At 37.2% G+C, this 20,958-nt stretch overlaps 1 protein-coding gene across 4 annotated transcripts in view; it reads right to left on the bottom strand.

Moving 5' to 3' along the window:
• MTMR8 (myotubularin related protein 8) overlaps positions 1-20,958 on the bottom strand; it is a 109,080-nt gene that overhangs the window by 59,019 nt on the left and 29,103 nt on the right. For 3 of the 4 annotated variants that reach the window (XM_030934331.1, XM_030934333.1, XM_030934334.1), the window contains exons 2-7: positions 15,129-15,251; positions 11,912-12,077; positions 10,513-10,670; positions 5,702-5,830; positions 4,399-4,533; positions 795-927 (exon numbers count right to left, since the gene is read on the bottom strand). In XM_030934331.1, the coding sequence (XP_030790191.1) occupies positions 795-927; positions 4,399-4,533; positions 5,702-5,830; positions 10,513-10,670; positions 11,912-12,077; positions 15,129-15,251 (844 nt within the window). The remainder of the gene's footprint in view (positions 1-794; positions 928-4,398; positions 4,534-5,701; positions 5,831-10,512; positions 10,671-11,911; positions 12,078-15,128; positions 15,252-20,958) is intronic. The other variant, XM_030934332.1, reaches the window with a different exon arrangement.

Raw genomic sequence — 20,958 nt, 5'->3', positions numbered from 1 at the left:
GGGCAAAAAAGAAAGGAGTAAGAGACCTAAGGAAGAGGGACATTAATATTTTAAAAGGGATGCAGACTGAGCAGATGAGATCTGGCAAGGGTGATGTAAAGGAGAGGTCATGGCAGACTACACAAGTAAGAAACTGAAGAAAGGAGAGGAAGAACGGGGAGTTCACTAAAGAAGGCAGGTTTTCACTATCTCTGCCTGAAGTGACATAGAACATCATGGAATCTGGGTAGTGGTTTTAGGAGAAATGTTCTACACCCAAGAGTCTTGTAAGGCCCCAATCCCACCTTGCCTCCTTTCTGACCCTAATCATTTTGTAGTCGATAACAGATCACCAAAACTGTCTGATATCAACTTTATTCTTTTGAGGTCTAAATTCAGCTTCATCAGCATAGTGATGAAATCAGACTAAATCCTTATACCAAATTAAATAAGGTAATTTCTTACCCTGAGGATGATAAAATCAACCCCAAATTTATTTAATACTCATGTTGGTTTGCCTATCCCTGAAAATCAACCTCTGTATTTCTACAGAAATAATTTTCATACCAACCAGACCAGACCCAGATGAACTTTATCGAATTATGAAACTGAACATCTTATTCCTTTTTCCAGACCAACACTGCTGTAATTCAGTACTATGTAAGCTAGATTCATATGACAGTTAAACACCTAACCACTTACTGACTCTGCTCACCTGCTTGCTTTTATATTCCACCCCAAATCAGGCATGCTTTCTGCTTACATAATAATGCAAAGCTATGGCCGCTTGCCTAGCCAAGGTGAAATCCCTGTACCTTCCAAGAGTTTCTGCAGACTGCTCCGCATTACATGGATGTTCTCAATGCCTATGAATCTGAAGCGAATGTTGGCATAGTTGTCTTCATTTTCATATCCCTTCCCAGCTGCTCGGTTGGCCATGGCATTCAACTGCAATAGTGGATAACATAATAGAGCAGATAGGTCAGATGATGAAAGAATGGAGTTCATCAATCTCAATGCCTCATTCTGAACAGTATAAAATCATAATTCTTTTTAATCCCAATTAAAAAGAAGTTAAATCAGATGAGATACATTCTAGAATGGAGAGAATTTCACTAGTTTTTACATTAGGTACTTTTAGTAACAGACTCATATAGGGGAAAAATAGGGAGACATAGTGTTTTGTTTCATTATGAAAACCTTTCTTAAGAGATAAAGGATATAGCAGCTATGAGAATATCTGATCTAAAAAACTGAAATAATAATTTTGAGCTGCCTACCACAAATGTTTTCTCAGCTGAAAGGGTTTTATACTGAGAAACATGCAAAAGTTCAAAAATATTTACAACTGAGAAGCTCTAGAAAGAAGCTTAAGAGCTTTAGGATGAATTAATTGTATTTATTTTTTAAGAGACAGAGTCTCATTCTGTCATTAAGGCTGGAGTACAGCAGCACAATCACAGAGTTCACTCCAGCCTCGAACTCCTGGGCTCAAGCAATCCTTTTGCCTCAGCCTCCTGAACAGCTAAGACTACAGGCGCGCACCACCATGCCGGGCTAATTTTTTTTACAATTTTGTTTTGTAAAGATGCAGTCTTGCTGTTCCCCACGCTAGCCTTGAACTTCTGGACTCATGTAATCCTCTTGCCTTGGCTTCCCAAAGTACTGGGATTATAGGCATAAACCACCACATACAGCCCAATTAGTTTTAAATAGCTATTCTAGAAAAATGTCTAAAATGTGACTGCATGAGATAAATGACTTTTACTCACTGACAAAATTGAAATGGAGACACCACCAATTGTTTTAACACTATGTTCAGCTTGTGGTAATCAGAGAATACCTAGGTCATATGAAGAATGCTGGGTGGGGTAGGGAGTAAATGAGACTTGTGGAGATATGAATATACTAACTAGAAGGAAGCCAAGAGACTGTCTATGATAATGACCATCTTACTAATTAAGTGATTTTCTATTTTCTGGGCCTATTTTCTCATCTCCCAATATGGTGCATTTCAGAAGGCAGGAGGAGCATGTATGTGGACAGGGTATAATTTTTGTATTTAAAGAATACAAAAATCTCAAAGCAAAAACTATTCAAGTTAGAACATGCAGAGGGAAAAAAGTCAGTGTGCTAAACATATTCTGTTTACAATGCAAGACATCTGTTAAAAGGGGAAATGTGATGGTAATTTTGATCTTTTATCACATTGATAGTGTTACTGAGCTTTCATTAAATTGATGACAAATGTCAAAGGAACACTTGTGGAAGCATAAGCAATAGTCACCTAGTAGCAAGGATGTTTGTTATGAGTGATGCCTCAGCAAAAATAACAATAATAATAATAATTACAGTAGTCACTACCCAGGTCTGGGTAGGCCACCTAATGCAGATAACGAGTTACCTCATACCAGTATTCACTCTTTAAAAATATGTCTGGCAGATCTGAGTAACAGATACCTATTTAATATTCAGGTGGCAAACTGAGAGGAAAATGGAACCTGTTAAAAGGGGCTTTTTGGTGATGGATTTGAACAAAAGGCACCAACCCTTTTGTTTCTTCAAAAGCCTGCTGTAGTTCTCTTTACTATTTTAAGATTATTTAATCTTTAAAGATACAGATGTGATTAAACTCTTTCCAATTGCAGAATGTCAGATATAATATTTATTGTAATGTAATATTTATTGAGCTCCTACTATGCCTGACACTGTGCTAAATCCTTTATGTACATTATCTCATTTAATCCTCATTACAGCCTCTCAAAGTGGGTACTAATATTATCCCCATAAGAAAACAGGCTCAGAGAGATGAACCAATTTGCCCAAGATGATATGGATAAAGGCTGAAAGCAGGATTTGACCACAGGTTTGACTGACTCCTAGAACAAAATTTTGTCAGTATAATATAGTTCCTACTAAAAGTACAGATCTAGCCATCCAGAAGAGAGGGAATGCCAGATATTTCTAGGCCTGTCTTAATTTGCTCAAATTGGAGAGAGGAAAGTGGAACATAAAAGGGGCTTTTTGGTGTTAGATTTGAACAAAAGGCACCAACTGTTTTGTTTCTTCAAAGCTTGGTATATTTCTCTTTACTATTTTAAGATTATTTAATGTTTAAAGATACAGACACAGTTAAACTCTTTACAATCACGGAATTTCAGATGTGGTTATGGCTGAAACAAGACAGCAAGCTTCTGAGAAACTGAAGGATGGACCTGAGCAGAAAGGGAAATTATTTTCTCTCCTGAGCTCAGTCAGTCCTAGGTAGCTCTGGAGAATAGCCACTGAGGGATCACAAAGATGGGGCAGAAAGCTGTCTAAGGCAACTATCTGGTTTCATGTACATCCAACTGCTCAACTCTTAAGTCACCACCATCTGGCTTAGGCTTAGATGAAAATCACCAATTTAGTAATCACTAGAATCACCAATGAAACCTTTTAGTCAGCCACACTTTACATACCAAATTATAAGCAAAATTATTTCTTTCTGGGGCTGTTTGTAAAAAGGACAACATTTAAGAATAGGGAATCTTCCTTTACTTTCTTTGTGGGACACAATGAGTTCTTCTACAGCCCATATAGAGCTAGACCAAACGTTGAAGGTTAAGGAATTAATGCAGAGAGGAGTTTAAGCTGATACTTAGGTTAATATGAGGACACTCTGTTCAGCAATGTTCATATTTGAAAGAGACAAAGCCTGAGAAAACATATTGCAACAAATCATGCAGTATTAAATTATTGGAAAGATCAAAGGATTTGACTAGGTCTATCCATGTCCACTGCCAAAATCCACAGCAAATTTATGAACTTGGTCTTTTTTATTCTCTGGGACCAAGATTTAAACTGCACTGTACTAAACTGGAAAAAATTTAACCAGCTAACAGTGCTAGATGCTAAAAAAGAATTACTGCCACATGAGCTAAAGATTTTTTGTTAATCGTATAGCAGTAAAATTTGTGAACCCTGGTGCTTTGGGAGAACCAAAGTATTATTAAACTACTGTGATCTAACACATTTACAGAAAAAAAAAATATGTTGGTTGTAGTAAGTTTCCAATGTCTAAGTTGAAGCTCTTTCTCGGACAGTAAATTTAGACCCCAGAATGGGAATACTGAAAATTCTGGTTAAGGAACAGACTTGGTAAAAAAGATGAGGGATGCTAATAAGCCTCTTATGCAGGACGTCACACTGAGGTGGCAAAGCCGGGTTGTTCGAATTACCCTCTCATAACCTCACTTGTCAGTGACAACCTTATAAAAGGAGCCCCAAATGGCTTCCTGAAATGATTTTACACAATGTCTGAAGTAATAAACACACATACACAAACCTAACTTCCCCAATAACACTGCATGTCTCAATATATGAGGAGGAAGACTGCAAGAGGCAGAAATATCAAAGACATCACTGACAAATAGATACCTTTGGTCTTGTGTCTACAACATACATAAACTGGCTCCCTGGGTTTGCTTGGCTAATGGCCTCCAACAAGAGCTCATCATCTACACAGCGAGTGTAAAATCCAGAGAGAGGCTGGCTACAGCGGCAAATGGCAGCCTGTAAGGAAAAAGTGTGTCAGTTGAGTGATTATATACACAAATGGTCAAAAATCTTCCTTGACCCTGGCCAGGTTCCATGAGTAGAGGGAGAGGATGAGCCAACTTAAGATAGTGTCCAAAGCAAAGAGAAATGTGACTCTAAAGTCATTCTCCACTGACATTGTGCTTAACCTCCTGCCTACCCTGGGCATGTGGCTCTAATTACCAACCCAGTCTTGGCAAATCAGACTATAGAAAAAAAAAAAAAAAAGAAAAGAAAGAAAATCACATCGTGAGTATTTCCTTAGTGAAATTCTATTCTCGATACATAATGGGCTACTTTTCTGAAACTGCCTCACTTTTTACAGTCCCAGTGATATTGCCCACATAAACCATAAGCTTGCAGAGGCAGCAGAATTCAAGATAGAGCAAAGATCTACAGCGCCTTAAGAGAACAGGGTTCACTAGTTTCAGAAGTTAATGCCGAATCAGAAGGGTGGTTTATTTCAAGCCACTTTAACACAAAAACAACGTAACTATTTAACATGAATGTCTGGTAATGATTAGTTACTGAAATTGATTACACTTTGATGTGGTTTTTAAGGGGTCGACTCACTTCAATAGTATGACACCCAATTGCATTACTATACTCTTTAGCACTTGAATGGCTGCCCACTTGACAACTTGCCTATTTGTCTAACCCCAGATCTCAGAGTGATTACAAGAGGTGATAAATATTATCACTTCCTACATAAGTAAGGGGACTGAAACACAGAGAAGTCAAGTGCTTTCTTACTACTACCTGAAATTACATGAAAAGCAGTAAGAAAGTATCAAGGATATCTGTATTCTACCGGGAGGCCACAGTCTCAAAAAATCCTGTATACAACTAATTTCCTGTCATTTCACAACTTTCTACCAAGCTGGATCCCATAGAAAAGGAAAAAAAAAAAGAAAAACAAACACACTAAAATGCCACTTAACATCTGCATAACATTTTCCAATTTACAAGGTACACATATATTATTCCCTCCTGAGATCCTCTCAAAAAACTTCAGAAGTATGAAAGTCCAGAGAAGTTAAGGAACTTGCTTGAGGTCACACAGCTACTAAGTGGCAGCATGAAACTTAAAATAGGTCTTCCAGAGCCAAGTATAATTCTCATTAGAGAAATTTGCTTAACTCACATTGTTCTCTTTGTAGAGGTAGGAGAGCACAGGGACACGTTCTTTACTTCTGAACTTCGAACTTCCAACCACCGTTCCCAAGGTAACAGATTTAGGAACCACTATTTCAGGAGGGTAGGTGCTGCATATCTAAAAGAAAATAAGCACAATATATATAAATATATATTTATATATAACTCTCTCTTTGGAAATACGTATTTTGGTAACCACTAAAAGCTGATAAACTTCAGAAAATATGTCAGTCTTTTCATAGAGTAAGTCATACCTAAAATGTCAACAGCTCTACCCCCATACTAGTGTTTTAAAGGCCGTCCAGATATGAATACTAGGAACCTAGTATGCAGTTTATGAAAGAGTACATCATATTTTCTCCTCCTTCACCTGTCTGCTTCATATTTGCATGTGTTCATATTAATTTACTTGTTTACAGTTATTGTTTTTGCTCTGATAGGCATATGCAGGAATTTCAAGATGGGGTTTTATATGTGTTTCTATGATTTTTGTTATTCTAATTCTAAAAGTACATTTTGTTTTTATATGTCTCAATCCCTTCCTTTCCAGAAACTAACAGCATACTTCGAAAAGCTTTTATACCAAGGATATTTTCATTTCTATATCTGAGGAATAGATGATTAAATACCAGCTAGCTAATGCTTGAGTGATTGCTAATTCCAGCCTGTTGCTAGCAAGTGAAAAAGTTATATATATAAACTGCATACTAGGTTCCTAGTATTCATATCTGAATGGCCTTTAAACCACTAGTCTGGGGGTTGGAGGTGTTGACATTTTAGGTATGACCTACTCTATGAAAAGACTGATATATTTTCTCAAGTTGATCAGCTTTTAGTGGTTACCAACATACATATTTCCAAAGAGACAGTGACAAAATATTATAACACCACAGAGCTGACATTGCAAAATTAATTCTAATCACTCCCCTAAGTAAAGAACACCCCTAAACATTTAACAATACATGAAACAAATATAAACTGAACTGGCAAAAATAAAAAAAGTTAAAGGTAGATAAGATCAAGAATGCTCTATGTAACTCATTAAAGTCAATGTCCCCAGAATGCAGACCATTTAAAAATGTTTTCTACCCACCCCCTTACCCTGACTTAAACTTTGGAGAAGACGGTCATACAAAGAAAAATAAATGGAGCTCTCCGTTCAGCTTAGGTTATACACATCAAAAAGACCAACAAGAATATTTCAGACCTTCTTTGGAAGACTCAGACACACATTTGAGGTGGACAGATTTTACTTCCAATCTCTACTCATTCCTCTCAAGCATGACCCTAACAAGTTACCTCACAGATGACCCTGAGAAGTCACAGCTCATCAATCCCCATACCTAGTAGACATTCAAAGCTATGTTACCAGAAAGTCATTGCAATTACAGTCTTACTATGATAGTAAAAACACTGTTAAAGATGAACAATTCAGGGATATCACTTAAACATCAATGACTCTCTCTGCAGAAAAATTATCCTAGCAGGCCTGATTGCTACCTGTATTAGTCAGGGTTCTCTAGAGGGAGAGAACTAATAGGATATATGTATATATGAAAGGGAGTTTATTAAGGAGAATTGACTCACATGATCAAAAGGTAAAGTCCCACGGTAGGCCGTCAGAAAGTTGAGGAGCAAGAAAACCAGTAGTGGATCAGTCCGAGTCCCAAAACCTCTAAAGTAGGGAAGCCAACAGAGCAGCCTTCAGTCTGTGGCAGAAGGCCCGAGAGGCCCTGGCAAACCACTAGTGTAAGTCCAAGAATCCAAAAGCCGAAGTATTTGAAGTCTGATGTTCAAGGGCAGGAGGAATGTAGCATGGGAGAAAGATGAAGACCGGAAGATTCAGCAAGTCTGCTCATTCCACCTTCTTCTGCCTGCTTTTTCTAGCTGCACTGGCAGCTGAGGGAATGGTGCCCACCCAGATTAAGGGTGGGTCTGCCTCGCCCAGTCCACTGACTCAAAGGTTAATCTCCCCTCTAGTAACACCCTCACAGACACACCCAGAAACAATACTTTGCATACTTCAATCCAATCAAATTGACAATATTAACCATCAGACAACCCTTAGAAAGGCCTACTTGCATTGTGTTTAAAACTGTTTGTACAATGTGGCTTATCCTGAACACCTGCTTTCCTTCTGGACATCTGGACTTCTGGCATACACTAGGCAGAACGTGCCTATGTGGGCAGGTCCCAATAGAAGCCCTGAGCACTCTGCCTCTAATGAGCATCCTGGTAGATAACATTTCGTAAGTGTTGTCACAATTTCTGCTGGAGGAATTCAGTGTGTCCTATGTTAGTCTGCTGAGAGAGGACTCTGGAAGCTTGTTCCAGTTTTGTTGACTTTCTCCCCTGAACCTTTTCCTTTTGCCGATTTTTGCTTTGTATCCTTTCACTGTAATAAATCACAGTCATAAGTATGACTATACGCCGAGTCCTATGAATTCTCCTAGTAAATCACAAAACCTGAGGAACGGTCCTTGGGACCTCCAACACATTCCCAGATGTCCATATTTGGCCCAGAGCTCTTTCTTGAGATCCAGACCCAAATGTTTGAAATCAAATACTTGATATCTGTTTAATCACCTTGAAATCAAGTGTAAAATTGAAGATACCATCTGCCCCTCTTCTTGTGGTCCTTATCTTTGTTAACATCACCACTACTCATTGGTCATCAAAGCCAGAAACCAGAAAAGCTGGGATGCATATTAAATTCCTCCACTTTTCTAGTCACATTTGATCTGTCACCAGTTGCTTTCAATTCTACCACCTAAATATCTTTCAAAACCATCTCCTTCTCTCCATCTGCAGCCATTGCCTTAGTTCAGGTTCTCATAACTTTACATATCATTCTCCTGCATTCTTAGCTCCAGCAAACAAATTCTCCACACTAATAACAGTTATCTTTCTAAAATACAAATATACATATGTTCCTTTCAAGTGTAAATACTCTTGTGACTCACAACTGTCTTCATGATAAAGTTCAAATTCCTTAATTTGGCCATGAAGCCCTTTATGATACGGTTTCACTTCCTGACCTCCTTCCTTCTCCCCCTGTATAAATTAGGAGAGAAACTCAGAAATAATCCACACATTTACAGTTCACTCATTTTCAACAAAGGCACCAAGAACACATATTTGGGGGAAAGGAATCTCTTCAATAAATGGTTCTGGGAAAACTGGACGTCCATACGCAGAGAAACACTTCAGGATATTGGTCTGGGCAAAGACTTCTCAAGTAAGACCTCAAAAGCATTACGCAACCAACCAAAGCAAAATGGACAAGTGGGATAACACTGAGCTAAAAATCTCCATGGCAAAGGAAACAACCAACAAAGTGAAAAGATAACCCACAGAATAGGAGAAAATATTTGCAGATTACCCATCTGACAAGGGATTAATAACCAGAAAATATAAGGAGCCCAAGCAACTCAAAGGAATGAAAACAAATAATCCAATTAAATATGGAGAAAGTATCTGAATAGACATTTCTCAAAAGAGGACATACAAATGACCAACAAGTATATGAAAAAACATTCAACATCAATAATCATCATAAAGATGAAAACCAAAACTACAATAAGATATCATTTCACCTGTTAAAATGGCTTTTATCAAAAAGGCAATAATGGATACTGGTGAGGATATGGAGAAAATGAAATCTTCATACACAATTGGTAGGAATGTAAATCATATAGCCACTACTGGCCAGGCGCAGTGGTTCACACCTACAATCTCAGCACTTTGAGAGGCCAAGAAGGGAGGATCGCTTGAGCCCAAAAGTTCAAAACCCCCATCTCTACAAAAAATGAAACAAATTCGCCAGGCATGGGGGTGGGTGCTTGTGGTCCTGGCTACATGGGAGGGTGAGTTGGGAGGACTGCTTGAGCTCAAGAGATTGAGGCTACAGTGAGCTATGATCATGCCACTACACTCTACCTTGAGCAACAGAGTGAGGCCTTGTCTCAAAAAGAAAGAAAAGAAAACTGTGGTATATACGCACAATGGAATATTACTCAGCCACAAAAAAATGTAATCCTGTCATTTGCAACAACATGGATGGAACTGGGGGACATTATATTAAGTGAAATTAACAAAGCATAGAAAGACAAATATTGCATAACCTCCCTCACATGTTGTACGAGCAAAAAAATAAAAATGAACTCATGGATAGATGATGGTTACCAAAGGTTGGTAAGGGTAGTGGAGTGGGGGGATAAAAAGAGGATCCTCAATGGGTACAAAAATACAGTTAGATAGAAGGAATAAGATCTAGTATTCAGCAGCAAAACAGGACAACTACAGATAACAATAATAAAAAAACTGAAAATGGAATTGGAATGTTCCCAACACAAATAAATGATAAATGCTTGTGGTGATGGATACCCCAGTTACCCTGATCTGATCATTACATATTGTATGCCTGTATAAAAATATAACATGTACCCTATAAATATGTACAACTATTATAGATCCATAATTAAAAACTAAAAATGTTAAAAGTAAATTAGCCTTCACAAGGCTACTCCACAAAGCATCAGGCTGTTTCTGGCTTCCTAGGCTGATTTTCATGCCCTGCACCTATGCTCACATAGCACCCTATGCTTTAGGCCATGAGATCTCTTACTCAGTCCCTATTGCACAGTAGGTACTCAATAAATGTTTGTTGAATGGCTGAATGTTGAATGGAAAGGAGAGAAGGATTATGAATCATTTCTCTCTTTTTTCAAAATCTTGTTTCCTGATATTCTGCCATTTTAATTGAATGCACCAAAAGGCAAACAACAAGGACAAAATTACCTCATAGTTTCTGTTGGCATCTGTTATGGTCCAGTACCTGTTGGGTATTCCCATACGCCCAAAGTCTGATATTGCTTCAATCAGTTTCCATCCACTTTCCCTCATCTCTTTTGAGGATTTGGGATTATAAGAAAAAGCATAAAGATCTTCAGGTAATGCTGGAGAAGAGAGATAGGCATGGAAAACAAAATGATGAATGAAACCTAAAAATCATCAAACAACACAAATAAACGCTAGATTTCCTTTTCCCAAAGGGAATGTTTGTCAAACAGTTCCAGAAAAAGACTGTAGTGTGTGCAAGTTTGCCTTTATGTAAGGAATAAAAACTGGAATACTGCTTGGGTTCTTTTAAAAAATGTTTTAATTTTTTGTAGTATCAATACAAAGTGGGATCTTTCTGCCTAGCTTCCTATAAAAAAAGAATGCTGGATAATTGATTGAACTGAGGCTTCAGGGTTTCACATGTTAGGAAAAGAGTCCTTACCAAAAGTTTTTAACTGGGCTCCCATGTCCTAACAGTACTGCTTATTGTAACATGTTGCACATCTTCAACAATGTTTTTGCATTCTACTTGTCAAGCCAACAGCAACTTCTGACTTATAAATGGCCACTCCCTCTCTTTTCTCTGTCAGTCCTGCTTCCTCCCTTCACAAGATACAGTATCCAATCAAATAACTCATTTGACCAATTTATGTGGCAACAACTTCTCCAGAGATGAATGGAGCCTATCAGAGACTTGTAAAATGTTGGGTCATCCAGCAGGTAACTTTATCAATAAAAATCAGCAAATATTGAGGAATTATTTTGGGGAAAGGGGAAAAATGGGGGAGAAAATGTAAGAGCATGATTAAAATCAAAGACTAAAATCAGAGGAAGCTGACGGTTAATTGCCTAGGGGTGGGGGATGGGGAACGAAAGGGTGAAGCTGGAGGAAGCATTAAGTCCTACATTAATGAGGACTTTGATGAACTCCCTTAGTCTTCTAGATGGAATTAAAAGTAGGGGTGGACATCGTGGGCCAAACAAAAAGTCTGCAGGACAACAGGAAACAAATTTTGTTCCACAGCAGTCTTCCTTCCTAAACTGAGGAAACATTCACAAGTTGAAACTTAAAAGGAGGGAGGGAGAGAGAAGAAAATGTCTACTAAACATCTACTATATACTGATATATGAAGGTATTCAAGGTTCAAAACAACCCCCATTGGAGAGCTTTTACTCTCCTTACTTTTATAGGTAAAGAAAATGAGTTCAGAGGTTATATAACTTGCCCAAATATAATGGAGCTAATAAGTGGTAGAGTCCAGATCCAAACCCTCCTCTGACTCCATAGCCCTGATCTTTCCATTATGCCACTTTGGAAAAATATTAAAATGGTTTTAGATAAAAATACTATCACAACCACCTGGCTGAGAAAGCTTGAGTAGTGAAATATAAACCTCATGGCACACAAGGTCAGAGTCTAAAACAAAGTGGGCCACCCGGAAATTCTTGCAGCGGAGGGTCAGGGGACAGCCCAGGCTAGTGATGGGTAACTTCTCCACAGTGGCAATGTGATGGAGTGCAATCTGAAAAACATAAAAGAAGCAGCGTATACATACAGATGTGCAATATCTCTATCACTATCAGTATTCCTGACTCTCCATAACGGTGACAGCATGACCAGATCTGTAGGCTACATCTATAGCCTACAACCATTCTTTGTAAGACATAACTGGGGTTCTCTCAAATAGAACTAAAGCATAATAGTGGTAAAGCAACAAGAAGCAGAACGCAGTGTTAGAAAATTTCTCTCTCCTTAGGGATACAAGATTACCAAGTTTGTGGGAAAATTTTGGTGGATCAGCTCAGAATAGGTGACTTTTAGCATGCTGTGATAGAGTTCACAATCACAGAATAATTGTTACAGAGGAAAATAAGAATTTCTTTTCTTATATCAAATTACTAATTAAGATAGTTATTAATAGTTGGTATTGTGCTTTATTATAAACAAAGTAGTCCATGACCATTAGCTATTTAAAAAGAGCCATTTGAGGTGTAATCATCCTATTTCAGGAATGAAAAAAAACAAAGCTCTCAGAAGTGAATTCCTCATCAGATATCATATAGCCAAGAAGTGGCACAAACAGAATTTGAACCATAGCAGTCCATATAAGGCCAGGATTCTTCTCTGGGAATTCTAAAATCTCTAGTTCTGGAATAAGGATTTAACTAGAAATGTTAGGGAGGAACTATTCCTCTACATTTTAAACTCTAGTGACAGTAAAGCAAAGAATGTAGGATGATTACTTCTGTTCATGCTGATGCCAGCAAAAAAAGAAATGCATGGAAAGGGAACTGATGAAATAAAATGTGTCCAAATAATATTAATTCTCTCTTAATTGATTCAAAAAGCCATAGAATCATGGTTTTGCATTTTGATCTTTGATGTTCTCCTCCTATCCCTATCTGATGTTTCTGCAACTATGGAGCCTGGATGTGCTCTTTCCATTCTCTAGACTCCCTGTCCTGTGCCTGGAATGGTCTTGGAATCAACAGTGCCTTTTCTGCTCTCCCACCACCTCAATGCCCCAGTCCCTAATTTATTTGGAAAAGTCATCTCTTCAATGAACTCTTTCAATCATATCCACCATCTAAGAATGGAGCAAGTGTGGAAATGATTCAGATATTCCTAGGATAAATTTTCTATTTTTTTAAGGCAGGATCTTGCTCTGTTGCCTAGGCTAGAGTGCAGTGGCTTAATCACGACTCACTGCAGCCTCAACCTCCTGGGCTCAAAGGAGATCATCTTGCCTCATCCTCCTAAGTAAGTTAGGAATACAGTTGTGTGCTACCATGCCTGGCTAATTTTTTAACTTTTGTAGAGACTAGGTATTGCTTTGTTGCCCAAGCTGATCTCAATCTCCTGGCCTCAAGCGATCCTTCTTCCTTAGTCTCCCAAACTGCTGGGATCACAGGTATGATTAATTTTTATCTTAACTGTTTTGTCACACTCAAGTCCTGCCATGGCAGTTCTGGAGGTATTACAAAATGTAAGATGAATTAATATATTCAACCACAAGAAAATCAAAGATCTTCCAGTCAACATCAGAGATGTGTGTTTTGGTAGTACAATAATGATAATTGAGATCAGGGCCCAGGCAAACAATTGTGGTGAAACTGGGAAGGATCGGGGGAAGGTAGGCAGACTAAGGCTGGGAAGAACTTCCCTAATTGGGTAAATAAGCCTCCTATGACATCAGAAATAGTGTAAGTCCTCCCTTCCAGATACAGTCCACTGGATTTGAAATAATACCCAAAAGGAACAAATCTGGAGACATCTGTACTGTCTATAAATGCAGGTAGATAGGAGATAGGCTCATGGCACAGTACTAAAGAACTGGTTCCTGAACTGTTAGAACTGCAAGAATCCTTACTAATTATATAATCTAACCACCTCATTTTACAGATGAAGAAACAAGCCCGGAGAGTAAGAATCACTTGCCTAAGGTTACGTAGCCAGTTAGCATCAGAGCTTAAGTCTAGCCCAGCTCTCATTCCTCTTTTGACATTCTTATCATCACAGCACAAAGAGCAAGATATATATGGGAAAAGTTCAGTTTTAAAAGGAAGTATTAAGATACTTTTTTCATGTGCATACTCAATTCAATTTATTTTATACTTTTATGATAGTATTTACCATGTTCCAGGCATTGTTATAAGCACTTATAAACATTCACTTTATAATTCTTGTATCTTGACTTTTCAAAACTAATTCAAGGTATTATTTTATCTCTATTTTACAGATGAAGGAAGCAAGACACAGAAAAGTTAAACAACTTGCCCAAGGTTACAAAACTAGTAAATGTTGAAGCTGGGATTTTAACCTGAGCAGACTGGCTCTAAAGCTTTAATCACTAAGCTATGCTGTATAAAAGAAGCATGTTGTACTTCTTATAAATGAAGAGCTCTAAGCATAAATCTAATGATTAAGATTAAATTATGATCTTTAGGATGGGCAAGGCATAAAGTAATGTTGGGGTGCTGAAGTAATTAGAAAACATTACTTACAGGTGTAAACACACACACACACACACACACACACACACACACACACATATATATATACCTAGGTAAAATCCTCTTAGGACAGAGAGATGGTCTAAATTAGTGCTGCCCAAGGTAAAGTCAATAAGGCCTTAGCATCAGCATAACCTGAGCCCTTCTTATAAAATCAAAATCTTATGCTTAAGATTCTGCATTTTTATCAAGTTCCCATATGCTACAGATACTGCTGGTTCTTGAACTACATTTTATGGATAGCAGGCTTTAAATTACTTCAAGATGCTTACAAACATAGTTCAGGAAATTAGCAGAAACTATTCTACCTAAAAATAATTTAGCTAATCCCCAGGAATATTCCAACGTAGAATAAAATGACTACGATGACTAGAGTCAATAACTTGAAAAAAGAGGAGTAATACAATTCAGACCACAAAAAGATTATTAGAATAGGTCCTCTGAAGAAAAGGTTTTACAGTAATTTAAAAATTATACTTGAAATTTCAAGAAACTACCATATAGACAGCATGTATGCACAACTCTTTAAGACCCTTTGATACTTCTTCTCATGAACATACCCATGTTTCTTTCCGGGCTGCACCAGAAGTCTCCACATAGATCAGGTGGGTTGCAGTAAGATAAAGAATCCCATTAGCTGGTTTCTTACTCACATAACGATCCACCAATTTCACATTTTCTACCTGTTATTGGAGTAAAAAATACTGATTAAGTTACCAACTCACCACCTGTGATTGAAGTGGGGCCATTCAAAGCAAGATAAATCCTGTTAATTTGCTACAAAACTTGAGTTTTTCCAGTTCCTGCCAAGGTGGCAAACTAGTATGATCCATATTACCTTTTCTGAAACCAGCACTGGAAAAACTATGAAAGTGAGAGGAAAACCTGTATTCTAGAAAAGATAAAAATTCTAGACAAAGTTTACAAGATGAAGTATGTATTAACTGGAAACTATATAGAACCTGAGAGCTTGCTGAGGTACTTATCTTGTTGGAAGAAGGTACAGCTATTGTACGTGTAAAAAAATCAGTAAGGGTAAATAACATGAAGATAGATCTTACATTACAGGGCAAGAATAGAATAAAACAGAAAAGGAGAAAAACAAAACAAAACAAAACAAAAGGAGTACCATAAATAAAACACATAAAAAGAAATGCCATAATTAAATCCCAAAATAAAAGTAATTGCAATAAATGTACATGAATTAAACTTACCAATTAAAAGAAAGACACAGACTAAAACAAAAGATTCAACGATATTCATACTAGAAGAGATATACTTTAGAGTCACAGACAAACTGAAAATAATAAGATATGCCAGGCAAATATAAACTAAAATAAAGCTGAGGTAGCAGTCTCAATATCTGACTAAATAGAATTTACATGACAAAAATCAATAGGACAAGAAGATATAGCCATCATAAATATAAACATATTGTATAATACAGTCTCAAAATATATCAAGCAACTAGCAGAACTGCAAAGAGAAAAGGAACAAGTGCATATGGATACTTTAATACTCTTCTTAGAAACTGATAGGTCGAGCAGACCAAAAAAAAAAAAAAAAAAAAAAAAAAAAAATCAAATGAAGATACAGAACACTTACACATTACAACTAAAAAAACTCAAGCTATTATATACAGAGTAAGACTCTATATCCAACAAATCGAACATTCAAGACAACAAAAAAAAAATTTCCAAAAAGAGACTATGATTACAGCCATAAATGAAACATCAATAAATTCCAAACGTTGAATATCATACAGTTTAGGCTCTCCAACCACAATGCAATAGCACTGGAAATTAATAACAAAATAATAGCCAAAATTTAACAAATGTTTGAAAACACAATAGCTTATTACTAAATTAACCTTGAGTTAAAAAGAAAAAGGAAAGGAAACTAAAAAAGATTTAAAAGTGAATGATAATAAAAACACAAATAAAAATTTGTAGGACAGAGTTAAACAAGAACTAAGTAGTAAATGTATAGCAGTAAGTTTATCATAAAATGAGAAAGGTTAATGACATACTAAACAGTCAATGTAATGGAAATAGCAAAATTACAGAGAAGTAAGATGGTAAAGGACAGAAATTTAAAACCAGAGAATCCTCCTCCACAGATACACACACACAGCCTGAACAGAAAAGATTAACAAACCAGAATTTAATTATGTCAAAAGGTTAATAGGATAGATCTTTGCTAAAAAAGAGAAAAGATGCAAATAAAATACAGAATGAAAAAGGGAAAACATAAAAAGCTAAAACTATGAGTAGTATGAAAAACAATACGCTAATAAATTGGAAAACTTACAAGAAATATTTTTAAATATCAAGAAAAAAATAAAATGGCGATGGTAGTCAAAGATTTTCCCTAACAAAACCCTCAGGTCCAGATGATGTTACAGGTTTATTCTACCGAACTTCCAAAATATAATTAATTACTACCTTATCCAATTGACTCCGGTCACTGTAAAAAAAATAAAGTTACTCAGTCCATTTTATGAGGGCAATTTAATCTTGATTCTAAAATCAAATAAAGACAATTATAAAGTAAGAAAGTTTAGGGCTATTTCATTTATGAAATGTAGACACAAAAAATGCTAAATAATGTTAATGAATCCAACAGTATATTTTAAAAAATATATTTTGATCAAGTGCAGTTTATCACAAGAAAGCATGGGGAGTTCAACATCAGAAAATGTCAATGTAATATATCAGCAAGTCTAAAAAGAAAAATTATATGCTTTATCTCAATTGATACAGAAAAAGCAGCACTTAATATAGCTTAATTCTATTTATAATGATAATCCTTAGTGAACAAGGAATAAAAGTAAACATTCTTAACTTGGTAAAAATTATATAAAAAAAAACGACAAAGAATGTTATGAATAATGAAGAAACTAACTGCATTAATTTAAAATCATGAACACGACAAACTTGACTCTATCACTGCTACTGTTTTAAATATCGTGGCTAAATACTATGAGGAAAGGGGGCGTGGAATTAAGAAATGCAAGGATCAGAAGGGAAGTTCTATATTTGGCACCACTTACAGAGAAGGTAATCATTCAACTAGAAAAAAAATGAAAGAAAAGAATCAACCAAACTCTCAGAGCTAATATAAAAGAGTTCAGCAAGGATACCAAATATAATATCAACCTACAAAAGTCAATAACATTTTCCTACACCAGCAATGACCACCTAGAAAACATAAAAATACCATTCACGATGGCAACAAAAATTATATAGAATCTAGAAATTAGCTTAATTAACCAAGCATATACAAGACCTTTACAGAGAAAACTTTAAAAGTCTAATGAAGGATACAGAATACAATCTAAAGAAATAATGTCTATGCTCTTGGATAGGACAACTTAATATAATAAAGATGGCAATTATCCCTCAAATTAATCTATAAATTCAATACAATTTCAATCATATTTCAAAGTGGATTTTCTAATAAACTTATTCTAAATTTACATAGAAGAACAAAACCCCACAAATTGCTAAATCAAACGTAAAACAAAGTAAAGAGGGTAAGATTTGCTCTACTAGGTATTAAAACATACTCAAAGCTGTGGGGAAAAAAACCACCACCACCAACAACAACAACAACAAAAACCACTAGTACTATTGCAAAAACAGAAAAATAAACCAATGGAAAAGGACCAGAGCTCAAAATCAGACTGATGTAAAAAATGGGAGTCTAATAGAGCATAAACATGGCACTACAAATTGACAGACAAAAGAGTATTTACTAGATGTGTTGGGGAAACAGTATTAGTACACGCAGTAAGATAAAGCCATATCCCTACCTAACACCATATACAAAACTAGATTCTAGATGCATCTATATGTAACTTTTACATAAAACTGTAAAGTTATTGGAAAATGCAGAGTACCTTGGATCTATAAACAGGGAAAGACTTTTTAAAAGTTAATAACAGAATGGGAGAAAATAGGTGCAACTCCTAAAACTAACAAGGAATTATTATCTACAATATACAAGGGACTTTTGTAACTCAATATGAAAAAGACGCCCCAAAAGAAAAATATATGAAGCATAAGAACAGGCAAGTTGCATAAGAGGCAATCCCAGAAGCATACAACCATGAAAAGAAGCTCAAAACATTGGGAATAAAATAAAGTTAAATTAAAATAAGATATTGCTTTAAGACTACAAGATTTGCAAAAACTAGAAAGCAAGAAAATGCCAAGTGTTGGTAGGGTTGAAGGCATATAGGAATCCTCATCCACTATAACCAGGGGGTTACAGACAGGTGGGGCCATTCAGAAGGGCAATCTGGCACTACTTAATCAAAAAAAAAAAAAAAAAAAAATATATATATATATATGTTTCCTACGACTCAACAATTCTATTCCTGAAAATGGGCTCAAAGAAATGTTCATGTAGGTCTACAAGAGGACATGTAAGGATGAATATGTCAATCACTTTGAGAATAGTCAGGTAACATAGTCTGGATACTTGTCCCCACCCAAATCTCATGTTGAAATATAATACCCAATGTTGGCGGTGGGGCCTGGTGGGAAGTGAATGGATCACGGGGGTGAATTCCTCATGAATGGTTTAGCCCCATCCTTTGGTGCTGTCCTCATGATAATCAGTGAATTCTTGTGAGATCTGGTTGTTTAAAGGTGTGTGGCACCTCTCACTCTTTTGGTCCTGCTCCAAACATGTGAGATGCCTGCTCCTCACCTACAATTTATGCCATGATTGTAAGCTGTCTGAGGCCTACCCAGAGGTGGATGCCTGTGTTATGGTTTCTGTACAGACTGCAGAACTGTGAGTCAATTAAACCTCTTTTCTTTAAAAATTACCCAGTCTCTTCCGTTCTAAGATGGCTGATTAGGAACAGCTACAGTCTACAGCTCCCAGCGTGATCGACGCAGAAGACAGTGATTTCTGCATTTCCAACTGAGGTACCTGTTTCATCTAATTGGGACTGGTTGGACAGTAAGTGCAGCCCATGGAGGGCAAGTCAAAGCAGGGTGGGGCATCGCCTAACCCAGGAAGTGCAAGGGGTGGGAGATTTCCATTTCCTAGCTAAGGGAAGCCGTGACAGACTGTACCTGGAAAATCGGGACACTCCTGCCCAAATACTGCACTTTTCCAACAGTAAAAGCAAACGGCACACTAGGAGATTATATCCCACGCCTAGCTCAGTGGGTCCCATGCCCACAGAGCCTTGCTCACTGCTAGCGCTGCAGTCTGAGATCGACCTGCAAGGCAACAGCCTGGCAGTGGGAGGAGTGTCTGCCATTGCTGAGGCTCAAGTAGGTAAACAAAGCTGCCAGGAAGCCCAAACAGGGTGGAGCCCACTGCAACTCTGCAAGGCCTGCTGCCTCTCTAGAGCCCAACTCTGGGGGCAGAGCAAAGCTGAACAAAAGGCAGCAGAAACGTCTGCAGACTTAAACATCCCTGTCTGACAGCTCTGAAGAGAACAATGGTTCTCTAAGCATGGTGTTTGAGCTCTAAGAAAGGACAGACTGCATCCTCAAGTGGGTTCCTGAACCCTGTTTAGCCTAAGTGGTAGACACCTCCCAGTAGGGGCCGAATGACACCTCATACAGGTGGGTGACCCTCTGGGATGAAGCTTACAGAAGAAGGATCAGCCAGCAATATTTGCTGTTCTGCAGACTCCACTGGTGATACGCAGGCAAACAGGGTCTGGAGTGGACCTCCAGCAAACTCCAACAGACCTCCAGCTGAGGGACCTGACTATTAAAAGGAAAACTAACAAACAGAAAGGAATAGCATTGGCATCATCATCAACAAAAAGGATGTGCACACCAAAATCCCATCTGTAGGTAACTAGCATCAAAGACCAAAGGTAGATAAAACCACAAAGATGGGGAGAAACCAGAGCAGAAAAGCTGAAAATTCTAAAAACCAGAGCATCTCTTCTCCTCCAAAGGATCGCAGTTCCTCACCAGCAATGGAACAAAGCTAGACGAAGAATGGCTTTCACAAGCTGACAGAAGTAGACTTCAGAAGGTCAGTAATAACAAACTTTTCCGAGCTAAAGAAGGATGTTCAAACTCATCACAAGACAGCTAAAAACCTTGAAAAATGATTAGATGAATGGCTAACTAGAATAAACAGTGTAGAGAAGACCTTAAATTACCTGACGGAGCTGAAAACCATGGCACAAAAACTACGTGACACATGCACAAGCTTCAATAGCCGATTTGATCAAGTGGAAGAAAGGGTATCAGTGACTGACAACCAAATTAATGAAATAAAGTGAGAGGAGAAGTTTACAGAAAAAAGAGTAAAAAGAAAGAACAAAGCCTCCAAGAAATAAGGGATTATGTGAAAAGATCATATCTACATTTGATTGGTGTGCCTGAAAGTCACGGGGAGAATGGA

This window comes from Rhinopithecus roxellana, chromosome 7 (assembly GCF_007565055.1).
Source record: "Rhinopithecus roxellana isolate Shanxi Qingling chromosome 7, ASM756505v1, whole genome shotgun sequence".
Taxonomy (NCBI): Eukaryota; Metazoa; Chordata; class Mammalia; order Primates; family Cercopithecidae; genus Rhinopithecus; species Rhinopithecus roxellana.
Note: the sequence above shows the minus strand (reverse complement) of the source record. Positions and strands in the feature narration are given on the sequence as shown.